Source organism: Trachemys scripta, chromosome 15, assembly GCF_013100865.1.
Source record: "Trachemys scripta elegans isolate TJP31775 chromosome 15, CAS_Tse_1.0, whole genome shotgun sequence".
NCBI classification, from domain to species: Eukaryota; Metazoa; Chordata; order Testudines; family Emydidae; genus Trachemys; species Trachemys scripta.
Genome location: NC_048312.1, coordinates 17872104 through 17884560, shown reverse-complemented (window position 1 = coordinate 17884560; position 12457 = coordinate 17872104). Strand labels below are relative to the sequence as shown.

At 44.5% G+C, this 12457-nt stretch overlaps 1 protein-coding gene across 9 annotated transcripts in view; it reads left to right on the top strand.

Moving 5' to 3' along the window:
- The first annotated feature begins 1396 nt into the window (after positions 1 to 1396).
- The window catches only part of PPM1F (protein phosphatase, Mg2+/Mn2+ dependent 1F), a 45802-nt gene continuing 34741 nt past the window's right edge, over positions 1397 to 12457 (top strand). For 5 of the 9 annotated variants that reach the window (XR_004648285.1, XR_004648283.1, XR_004648286.1 and 2 more), the window contains exon 1: positions 12049 to 12298. Coding sequence is in view for 4 of the 9 variants with exons in the window: in XM_034791423.1 (XP_034647314.1) it covers positions 12123 to 12298 (176 nt within the window). In the remaining 5 variants the exon portion in view is untranslated. Of the gene's footprint in view, positions 1450 to 12047; positions 12299 to 12457 lie in introns of those variants that run through there. The other 4 variants (XR_004648287.1, XM_034791426.1, XM_034791424.1 and 1 more) reach the window with 3 other exon arrangements.

The window sequence follows — 12457 nt, the reverse complement described above, 5'->3', positions numbered from 1 at the left end:
CCACTGTAGCGCTGCTAGTGCAAATGCTATGCCACCGGGAGAGAGCTCGTCCATCGGCATAATTACTCCACCTCCCGAGCAGCAGTAGCTATGTCAGCGGGAGAGCTTGTCCCACCAACGTAGCATTATCCACACCAGTGCTTAGATTGCTGTAACCTACGTCGCTCAGGAGGTCTGGGGGGAGGAGGGGTTCACACGCCTGAGCAACTTACGTTATATTGAAGTTAAGCGCTAGTGTGTACGAGGCCTAAGGCATGACGTCTAAAACCTGCTTCTTGCATAAAGTGTTCTTTTTCTTCTATAAACACTGAATCTTAGTGGAATAAGAGTTTTAGAGCATTAACATGAGATGGCTTCTTTTCAGGCCTTAAAGTTCAGTTTGCAACAGTTTTTTCCCCAGCCCCATAACAATTAAACATTTATGTTCGTGTCCATGGGGGAGCTCTTGTTGACTCCATTCTATTCTAATCCTCTCTGCTCTTCTGTGCTTCCTCCTTGAGCAGCATTCTAATGGGGCAGAATGAAAATGCCTATCTGCTTTAATAGATTCCACTGTCCATGTGCTAGACTGGCAATTGGTGGTGACTTTGCTGTGATATATGCTGTGATCGCCCCCAAAGTGTGGAATTCATATCCTCTTGGCAATCTGCCATTCCTTCTTGCTTTTGAACAATACCTGAGAACATTTTTCCCTTCCGAAATTGCTTTTATGATAACTTCTGGCCACAGATAGACAACCTTTCCCCTTCTATCTATGCAGGGCCTCTATTTCTCCTGGGGCCTTATCTTGCAAGGTGCTGTGCACGTTCCAGTAGCAGAGTGCCATCACTGCCACTGACATCACAGGAGTGGGCCTCTAGTTTGTAATTTTGAGGATGGCTTTATTCAATTTTGCTTTTAAAATATATTAATAGATTGTTCAGACTCCCAAGTGCCTGTGTCTTTACAAATGCTCTTTCCTTTGAGCGTATTGGCAGGGGTTGGTCCCTGATTGCTGCAGGATGGAAATGGCCCAGCAGAGGGCAGCAAAGAATAAGTAAAATGGCATGTTTGCTGTGGTGGTGTAGCCCTGTTGTTCCCGGGATATGAGAGAGACAAGGTGGGTGAAGTAATACCTTTTATTGGACCAACTTCTGCTGGTGGAAGGTACAAACTTTCAAACTACACAGAGCTCTTCTTCAGGTCTGGGGAAGGAAACAGAGTGTCTGGTGGCATGGTTATCTTTGCTGTCCTCTTCTGAGTGTGGTGAAGATTTGCACGTCAAGCTGTCACTGGCAATTGTTTCCCACAGAAGAGAAGGCGAGAACAGTGAGGTGACTGGGAATTTTGAGTTTCTATTTAAAACAGACTGGATGAAAGGCACATTCTGGGTTTTATTTTAAAAAGCACAAAAGGGGGAGAGAATTTTCAAATGGACGAGGCCCCTGGAGATGCATCTCTAACATTCAGGTGAGCTTTGTATATCTCATGCTTATGGATCTTATTGTGAAAAGTCAGATCTGTCAAGTTACAAAGGAGCTATAGCAGTAGCTCACAAACTTTTTTACTGGTGACCCCTTTCACGTAGCAAATCTCTGATTGTGACCCTCCCACCCATGAATTAAAAACACTTTTTTATATATTTAACACTATTATAAATGTTGGAGGCAAAGCAGGGTTTGGGGTGGAGGTTGACCGCTTGCAACCCCCCATGTAATAACCTTGCGATCCCCTGATGGTGGTCCCGACCCCCAGTTTGAGAACCCCTGAGCTATAGCTTATAAAATTGATCTCTTCTACCTTTGCATTACTTCCCTAGGGTAAACTCATTGTGAGGATAACTTGCATATATTATTTAAAACCTTTCCTTTAAAATGTGTGTGTTGTGACTTTTCAATCTGTTTTGGAAAAGGAGAGGGTGGGGTGGAAAAAGTGGCTGTGTGCAGGCTTCAGTTGGCTCCTGTACGACATGTAAGACAACAAAAATAAATGATGTGACATATAGTTTTCAGCTGCAATTTTTGTCCCTGCCTGAGGAGGCACTAATGTACCCTACGGTCACAGCTGGAGTAAATTAGGCTTCTTGGGAGCATAGGTGCTATATAAGGTGGACAGGCAGTGAAAGAAAGAGGCTTAAGAGTAGTGAGAGTATCAGAATCTGGACTTCAAGGAAACTGGGGATAGGAGATGATTTTATCTGAAGGGAGAAGGGGTGTGATCTCTGGATGGGAAGACCGATACAATGAAGAGGACAAAGATAGAATGGGTGGTAGACAGGGTAATGTTAAGGCAAGCAGCAAGAGAACTAATTTATTCCAAGTTTGGGCTCATTCGTGTAAATAGTTTATATCTGGGTAATTTTTGCTCTCATCCCCTACAAAGATTTAATTTGTTTGAAGTTGCCCACCTGATAGCTTCTCAGGTTTAGAATTTACTTCCTAGATTGCTATCTTTCCAAAATGCTTTCAGGGTTTCAGGACTCATAAATGAAATGAAAAGTGAATAAACTATACCATGATTGAAACACATACAATATGTAGGAATAGAACTTGTTCTCACTACCTTTTGCCCTCATACCTTTTCCAGAATAACTAGAGATGGAGCTAAACTAGGACCTATAATCTAAAATCTGTGCCTTCCCCTGCATTTTGGGAGGATTGAGAATGAAATCACCAGATTCAAACCTTAAAATTTTGGGATTAGATCCAGACCTATGGAGAAGCCTGTTTTCAAATCCCGTTCAGCTGAAGCTCAAGATGACAGAACCCATTTTCACCTTCTTGGGCCCAAAGTGTGAGAAGAACATGACTCTACAAGTACAAGGCTCTGCCCATGTGGAGCAGTTTGCAGGATTGGGGTCTTAGTTACTAATGGCTTTTTCTCTTTTCAGTGTTTTTTTAAAAGCTGAGGGGGCAGGGTTAGAATGAACTTGGCCCTGCTGGCTAAAAACATAACTTGGGAGCAGAGAAGCCTTTAACACATGGCTAACTCAGGGCTTGATGCTGCATTGTGTTGAGAAGAGTCCTGAACTCCCATTACCAGGAGCTCTTGGAGAGCTCAGCCCCTTGAAGAACTGAGCCCTGAACCATGTAATTTAAAGCCTGTGGTAAAGGTTATAATGATACGTGGTTCTTATGTAGCCCTTTATATTTTCAAAGAACTTTACAAACTCCTTTGTGAGTTACCCACATGTAACAATGCACAGGTTTTAACACAAAGACCCCTCCCCATTTTGTTTCCAGAGATAGCTCTTGTGTTCCAAAATATGTGAATGTGTATTATCAGCTTTTTTTGATGGGATGGGGAAGAAACAGGAACTTAAACGGTCTTGAATAGACATGTCTGGGAAGAATGGGGGTGGGGGGAATAGACTCAGGGATTCAATACATTGCAGCTACACGCAGCAATACTGAAGTCATTGAGTTCTAGTTACTGCTGAACTTGCTTAAACTATAGTCAGCTAGAAATGCTACCCTAGCAGAGTTCCGTAATGGAGTCAACAGCCAGCACAATGGGCAGATAAACTGGTAACAATGGCCAACTCTTTTTCTAAAGCTGGTCTAATTGGACACAATCCTCAATTTTTATTTTACACCAGCTGAGGATTTGGCCCCATATTCTTGTCCGAAATGGTGTAGGGGTACTATCTGCAGTTTAGCAGCTGCCATGTTTCAACCTAGAGGTGGCTGCATTTTAGTGGGGGATGAAGTGATTGCTATGTGTATAATTATAAAGTTCCTTCTGGATGAGGGTTGATATATAAACAGAACAGTGAATTTGGTGGTCACTTTGGTAGGGTTTCTCAGTCGTAGAATCCCTTCTAACTGGCTTTGAAACAATTGTTGTTAATGAGGCTGTGGGGAGACTTTCCCCATTGCAGAAAAATCATAGCGGGGATGAGAGGACAAATTGTGAATTCTGGTAGGTTAACATAGTCATGGGGAGCCAATATATTTCCCTTACTTGTTCTCTCACTTTTTCAGTTGGGACTTTGCAAAAGCCAATTAGTATAAACCAATGGAGCACAGACTATATTTCCCATAGGATAGGATAGCCTTGCTTTGCTTTAGCTTCCTATGGTTCTGCTTTGGCTGAATTTTAAATTAAAATTATTTTTCTCCTGTTTTGTTGGAGGCTCCCCAAGATGGCCAGCTTCACACTTTGAGAATTGCTGGTATAAGGAAACTCACCTTTCAATGGCTAGGAACTCCTGGTTCTTGGGTACTGCACTCTCTCCTGGCTTTCCAGCAGCCGGCTTCTTGTTCCTTCATCCTCCAAAATAGTAATTCTGTGTATAAATGGGTTACGTCACTCCATTATTTTGGACTACATCTTGAAGCTACTATAGTATTTGATTTATATAGTGGATTAATTGATGATTGCACAGTTAGGAAGTGATAAGTATAGAATCTTTTTTTTAATCCCTCTAGTGCAAAGGTAGTATTTCCAACAGTTCTTGGACTGAAATCATTGAATGAATTTGTCCTTCATGTCTATCAGAGCAAAATACTGGCCCTGTTGGATTTTAGTGATGTTTATTTTGGATTGGGAGGGGCTTGTGCTCTGGATACTGCACAACTTTCAAGGTGACTATGGCTAAGAGGTAGACAAGTATGGTGTTCTGACATTTGAGCTAATCTAGCAAAAAGTGAAGCAGAAATGTCTGTGTTTAACCCACAGCTCTACAAGATAGAGGCCAAGAATCCCTCTGTTAAATAGCACCCTAGTACAGAGCAGTTTATATGAAAGGCACTAAGCCATGGCGAGTGGCATCTAAAAGTGGAGTAGTTAAATGACAATCCAGGTTTCTCCTGCTGTAAATCAATAATTAGAATGCTCTGGACGGTTGGAACATTTGGCTTATTACAGCTTGTGATTCAGTGACTCAATATTCATGTCTCCCTGTTCGGTCAAACACAACACAGCATCATTTGGTACATTATTTTGCTGTGTGGTGTGCTGGCTGTGCTATGCTCCTCTTGGAGCTATTCAATGCTCTTGCTCAAGTTTTGCTTCTGCTTTTGTGTGCGCCTGTTGCTTGAGGTTGTTGGGGGAGGGGGGAGATTGCGGAAGGCAGTTTTGCAAAAAGGTGCTTGGACCAACAAGAAAGTAAAACTGTTACCAGCAGCAGCTCAAAGTGTACACTGGAAGCTGCTGTTGTCGATGGAGTCTGAAGATGGCTAAGGTGTACATAGATGACGTGTTGCCTTTCCTGGGGTCAAGGAGGAGAGGATAGAATATAACTAGGATTAAGGATTTTAAGTTACAAAGAGGGAGATTTAGGCAATTAGATTTCATATCAGGGTAGACTTTCTGACAGAGCTGTTAGATTGTGTAATAGTCTCCAGAGGGAAGTGCTAAAAGGCCCATCTGTTGGGGCATTGAAAATTGAGACTAACTAGAAGACCAAAGAAATAAATTCAGTCCCGCACTTGATAAAATAATAGATCTTTTCCATCTCTAGACTATATGGGCCAAATCAGAAGAATGGCATTGTAGCCTAGATGCATCTGGTACAACTCTTCTAGGTGGGTGCTTGTGATGGTTCTCGGCGTACCCAGGACCAAGTCACCTTCTTACCCTCGTCTCTAGTGTGAACTTATTAGCCACTCAAGGGCACTCCTCTGGGCTATGCCAGCCCTGTCTTTGGCTTGCAGGTTAACAATAGAGGCACCCAAGTCCCTTTGAAGCATTTCCCTGTGATCCAGCTCCTGGTGTTTGCTAGTCACAAAAATCCGAGGGTCCTCTGCCTCCAAAGGAGCTGTGTACCCTAGTTTACCAGTTTTCCATAAACCACCGCTCCTGTATAACACACAGCACTTGTGAGCACTTACAATAATACAAAAGTAGGTTATTTTAAAAGAATAAAGATTCAATTAGAAACAGAGTGATGAAAACAAATGGTTACAATACAAAATGAAATAATAAAATGCAAGCTAGGGCCTACAGTTACAAATAGTCATCTTTCCTATTTAATAAAGTAGGTTTTCCCCCAAAGTTCAGTATGCCGCAGAGCTGTCTGGCTTCATGGGAACCAGGATCCAACCTTTCATGGAAACATCCCCACTCTAACAGATATCTCCTCAATTAATGAATCCAGAGTGCCTCTACTCATTCTGGGTTATACTAGAACAGTCTTTTGTCTTTATTCATAGACAGTGCCATCCCCCGTCTGTTACAATGTTCACTTTTTACCTCGAGCTGGTTTTGATTGTTGCTGTTGTCTTTGATAGTTTTCCATTAACTGTCTTATGATGGGCCAATGGTAGACAATTGAGCCTTGCATTACATCGCTGGCTAACCAAGGAGGGGTGGCAACTCCCTCCTGCATGAATAGGCTATCATGGAGCAATGTTAAAATATTATATAGTACACAGGTTAAGAGAAGAGTACCCAGATGTACAGACATAGTGCTTAGATTATCCACAAATACAAAGTTTGTTTTTAAAGTCATAAGATACCTATAGTGCATAATCAGTAATAACCCAAATTTAGGTGTATAAATTTAAGAATACAGTTTAGATATTAGAATCCAAGTATTCGGGTACATCACTCATGAAAAGTTATACAGAGAGTTGGTTGTGGAAAGCAACTACAGCAGTGAGTGAAGATTTGTCCCTCAGTAACTGAGAATTTAGGGTAGGTTGTCCATTTAGAAAATACAATCCATGAGGAAAACAACAAGGAGTCTGGTGGCACCTTAAAGACTAACAGATTTATTTGGGCATAAGCTTTCGTGAGTAAAAACCTCACTTCTTCGGATGCATAGAGTGAAAGTTACAGATGCAGGCATTATATACTGACACATGGAGAGCAGGGAGTTACTTCACAAGTGGAGAACCAGTGTTGACAGAGCCAATTCAATCAGGGTGGATGTAGTCCACTCCCAATAATAGATGAGGAGGTGTCAATTCCAGGAGAGGAAAAGCTGCTTCTGTAGTGAGCCAGCCACTCCCAGTCCCTATTCAAGCCCAGATTAATGGTGTTGAATTTGCAAATGAATTTTAGTTCTGCTGTTTCTCTTTGAAGTCTGTTTCTGAAGTTTTTTTGTTCAATGATAGTGACTTTTAAATCTGTAATAGAATGACCAGGGAGATTGAAGTGTTCACTTACTGATCTACAACCTATCCTAGAAAATGATCCCTCACTCTCACAGACCTTGGGAGGCAGGCCAGTCCTCGCTTACAGACAACCCCCCAACCTGAAGCAAATACTCACCAGCAACTACACACCACACCACAGAAACATCAACCCAGGAACCTATCCCTGTAGCAAACCTCGTTGCCTACTCTGTCCCCATATCTACTCTGGAAACAGCATCACAGGACCCAACCACATCAGCCACACCATCAGGGGCTCATTCACCTGCACATCCACTAATGTCATATATGCCATCATGTGCCAGCAATGCCCCTCTGCCATGTACATTGGCCAAACCGGACAGTCCCTCCGCAAAAGAATAAATGGACACAAATCGGACATCAGGAATGGTAACATACATAAGCCAGTAAGTGAACACTTCAATCTCCCTGGTCATTCTATTACAGATTTAAAAGTCACTATCATTGAACAAAAAAACTTCAGAAACAGACTTCAAAGAGAAACAGCAGAACTAAAATTCATTTGCAAATTCAACACCATTAATCTGGGCTTGAATAGGGACTGGGAGTGGCTGGCTCACTACAGAAGCAGCTTTTCCTCTCCTGGAATTGACACCTCCTCATCTATTATTGGGAGTGGACTACATCCACCCTGATTGAATTGGCTCTGTCAACACTGGTTCTCCACTTGTGAAGTAACTCCCTGCTCTCCATGTGTCAGTATATAATGCCTGCATCTGTAACTTTCACTCTATGCATCCGAAGAAGTGAGGTTTTTACTCACGAAAGCTTATGCCCAAATAAATCTGTTAGTCTTTAAGGTGCCACCAGACTCCTTGTTGTTTTTGTAGATACAGACTAACACGGCTACCCCCTGATACTTGAATCCATGAGGAAAGTATTTTAGTTACTTTCACAACTGCGCTTCTCATTGGCACTCCAGCTCATCCCTCCTGGTATTGCCGATGTCCGGTGATGTGTTCTATATAGATGTCCCTCAACCACCTGGTTGCAGCCGACACCATGAGTTGCCACATCAGCCGAGTGTAGCACTGACTGATTCCACATTCTCTCAATACTTGCTCATTACTGGGGTCCCATGCGCCCAGGGCTCCAACGATCAGCGTGGGTCTGAACCTGGTAACTGTTAGCTCTCAAGGTTTCAGCCAGAGGAATGTATTTCTCCACCTTTTTAACTCGGGTGTCGTGGAAGGTCGAGGTCCTGTTCTCGAAGGGCAATGTGACGTCCACCATCATGATCTTCTTCTGGTCCTCGTTGGTGATGACGATGTCCGCTCACAGTTGGCTGTCGGTTCTGAGGATGGCGGAGTTCATGGCCACCTTCTATTACTCTCTGGTGATGCCTTTTAACCTTAAAACCATAAGGGTATAAACTTCAATATAGTTACATTATTCCTTAAATACTACCTGTACGCCCATCACGCCATGATTATGAACACTGATAAGTTGCAAGCTTTCAAAAGAGACTTTATATGTTTCTCTTTATGGATCAATACTTTAAGCAATCTATCTGATGTAGTGAGTTTGTCAGGTCTGAGATGAGCTGTTTGCAGAGAACAGGAGCACCTTTGCAAAGGGGCCTTTGTGTCAGTGTTCTTTTGTAAGTTTTGTTTTGTTTTTTTCCAGAGGGGCCTAAAGGTATTATCAGTCTATCTTTTGTCCTCTTTTAAGATCCCAACTTTGGGCCTCAGAGGGATATTTCTGTCTAGTTTAGAGAGAGATTATGACATCCCATGGTACAATCCAGAGCAGTTTGGGGCTGCATCACCACCTGCCTCGCAGCCTGGGTACCTCACAAAACTTTGCTGCTTTAACTCCCAACATGGGCCCCTCACAAACAGCCAACCAGCATACAGGTGACACCCTGTGACAGGTGTGAATATAGGGGTGCATTCGGTCACATAGATACTTCTCCATCTCTCTATCAGAGGTGCCAGTAGATGAGGATGAAATTCAATGTAATGGTTGATGACAAGTCAACAGTATTAAAGTAATTAATTAATTAATTACTAAAGCTGGTTGAGAAACAGGAGGGAAAATCAAACTGTGACACATGGCCAGAAAGGATTAAATATCCTGCAAAATAAATAACCCTCAAAAGACATGTGGAGGGATAATGTTTGTGGTTTTGTGTATTTATATATGTATGAGTAGGGTTGACAATGTAATCAACAGCCCCTGTCTATGCTGTATCCTGGTAGTTCAGAGATCAAAAGAACATCCTAGCATTTAAATTAATTGTAAACATGGGATATCTCGGTATTCACCTCTCTTTGAAATATAATGTGAATGGTGGAAGTACAAGCAAATTGCCTTATGTTAATTCTATAGCTAAGTACTGGTGATAGACCTCCTTCAAAGTCATCCTAATGACCTTTTGTTCCCAGAGGAACTCCCAACTTGTCAAAGAGGACATGAAATTGTATAAAAGATCCTTGGGTGCTGATTCTGTCATCTCAGATCTGCTTGAGGCTTCATACAGGGGAAGCTTAGGCAAAAGGACTGAGATCCCAGTCCTAGCCTGGAACACCCTGCAATGACATTGGACTATGAACTATTTCTGAAAGAACTCTTTGCAACTACAAAGCTCACCATCTCTGCTATGAATCTGAACCTCAATGAATTGAACTCGTCTGTATGTATATTGATCTTTTAACCATACTCTTTTGTTTTTTAATAAATTTTTAGTTTAGTTAATAAGAATTGGCTGTAGCGTGTATTTGGGTAAGATCTGAAACCTTCGTTAACCTGGGAGGTAATGTGTCTGACCCTTTGGGATTGGTAGAACCTTTTATTTTATATGATGAAATAAGATTTTCAGGCATCTTCATTGTATTTGACTTAGGTACGTGGATGGAGGCCTGAGACTGGATCATTTTAAGGTAACTGTGTTGTTCGGACTTCTGAGTAACTGTTTTATGCTTTCTTGGTAAATCTAAGTATTGGAATATCCACCAGCTTTTTGGGGATTGTCTGCCCCATTCTTTGCAGTTCACCCTAACTGAGTGACCAAGCTGGCCCCCACTGGGATCCCAGTCACACAAACCTTTTAAAAATAGTTTTGTAAAAATAATTTCAAACTTTGAAAACTTTTTGATTACCTCAGTAGCGGATTTAAAAAAAAAAATTCTGACAGATTAATAAATGTTTCCTCTTTTTGTTCAAATTCTGATTTTAAGTTGTTTGAAATTATTAATATAGACTAGATCTGCTGCTGCCCCTTCTGTTGGACTATTTAATAGGATTTTGGAATAGGTTTAAAGTGTGCTACTTCCCAGTCACACTGCCCTCATTAACATAGTAGGGGAGAGGATACAACTAAACCTGGAGACAAATGGTAGAAACATGGAACTACAGAGGATCAAGTGGTTCATTAATGGAATACATAGGACTGAGTTGCTTAAGCTCCAGTCTTGCGAAGACTTATGCACATGCTTACATTTATGTGGTGACTAGTTCCATTAACCTCAATGGAACTCATATGCTTAAAGTTAAACAGATGTTAAGGCTGTGCAGCAGGCGTACCTTATTTCCTTGAAGATGTGGCAGATATCCATTTTGAAAAGAATCACCTGGGGAGGAAGGAACCTGCTATAGCTGAGAACGTGAGTGTTCTTAAAGACAAGGTTTATCATTTCAGGGGGAATGAAAGCCAACGTTGGGATATGAACATCAGGGCTTGAAATGACTAAGTGTAGGTGAAAAATACCCATGCCGCTTCTAACCCACAAAACTATACACCCCCCCTGAGCCATACATATTTAGTTTACAGTGGCATGTCTTAACTTCCACTCCTAACCATTAGTAATTTCTGTCCCTGTAACCTGATGGATGTACCTGCCTGTTACAGTGTGTTAAGGGTGAGGGCAAATGTCTCCCTGCACCAGGCCCTGCGCTCTAGAGTGGGAGCATCTGCCTCGCAGGGCCAACCAAAACTCTGTTGTGCTGCAGTATCCTTAGGCCAACAGGGAAATTCTTACTTGAGTCATGAGGTCATCAGGGAATCTTGTCCCCTTGGCTCCTCAACTGAGCACATGCACCAAATGTCTGAAGCTGCCCTGGGTGCCTACTGAGCAGGATTGCTATGGTAACACCTCAGTAGCAGAGCTAAGGAACCAGAATTTGTATTTCCCATCTCCAGAGGGGATTTCAAAAGGAGCAGGGCAGCCTCGGGAGCCCCCGTTGAGGCTCTGGGCATGGGCAGGGGCGGGCAGGAGCCCAAGGGTGCAGTTGGCTGGCCTGCTTTCCAGTGAAACGTTTGCCCCAATCATATGCTGTGTGCTCGAGGATCAGTGTTTTCCTGTGGAAAAGTGTCAGGCGGCTGACCCCAGCAGCAGCTCACGATGAGACTGTCAATGAGGTGGTGTGAAGCATTTAAAAAATCCTTTGCAATATTTTGTTTCTTTGATGGAAAAACTGAAAGGGGGGGGGGGAAGGGTTCTCCAGGTCAGCTCCTACTTGCGCTCCCGGGGCCTTGGCCAATGCTTAATTTGTAATGAAAGAGGTGCTGGGCTTCAACCACTTTTTTACATACATTACTGCTGTAGCAAGCCCAGAGGAGGGGGCGGGACTGTGAACACCCCAGAGAGGCTGGGGTCCATCCCTGGCAAGCCAGGCTGGCACAAACTAAGCACTGGCCTTAGCTGATCTGCAGCGGGCAGCTCCCTCTGTGTAAACACCCCTCGCAGTGGAGCCAGAGCTCCCCTCCCCCTTCGCGCCTCCTCAGCCCTTGCTCCCACTCCAGCGGCTCCCGCCCTGCTCCAGACACCACTGACCCCCGGCCGGATGGCTCCTGGCCCCGCCCCCTCGGGCTCGGCCCCGCCCCCTGCATGGTCCCTCCTCTGCTCGCTCCCTCCCTGTTGCCCTTAAAGCCGCCGTCTCGGGTGGTTGGTGGCCTCGCTCCGCACACCCCTCCCCCCCCCGGCGGCGCGTGGCGCGCCCCGCTCCAGGCAAGGCGGCTGCCGCGCCCGCCGGGCCGTACCAACGTGGCTGCCGCGCCTGCCGGGCCGTACCAACGCGGCCATGGCCATGCCCGCGGAGGCGGCCCGGGGTGTCCTGGGCTCCCTCCTGCGGGACTTCCCGTCCCCGCTGGGCCCGGAGGATCCCCTGCCCTGGAGCGCGCAGGGCAGCGCCGCCCTCAGCAGGGCCGAGGCGCCGGGGGAGCTGGCCGAGCTGGCCAGGCGCTTCCTGGGCGGCAGGTGAGAGCGGCGGCGGGAGGCTGTACGCGCCGGGCGGGACTGCGCGGGAGAGTGACACTGCGCTGGGGCCGTGCCTGTCAGCCGGGGTGGGGAGTTGGCAGGGGGCTGTGCTTGTCAGCTAGAGCTTGGGGGGGGACGACAGTAGAGCTGGTGGGGGGG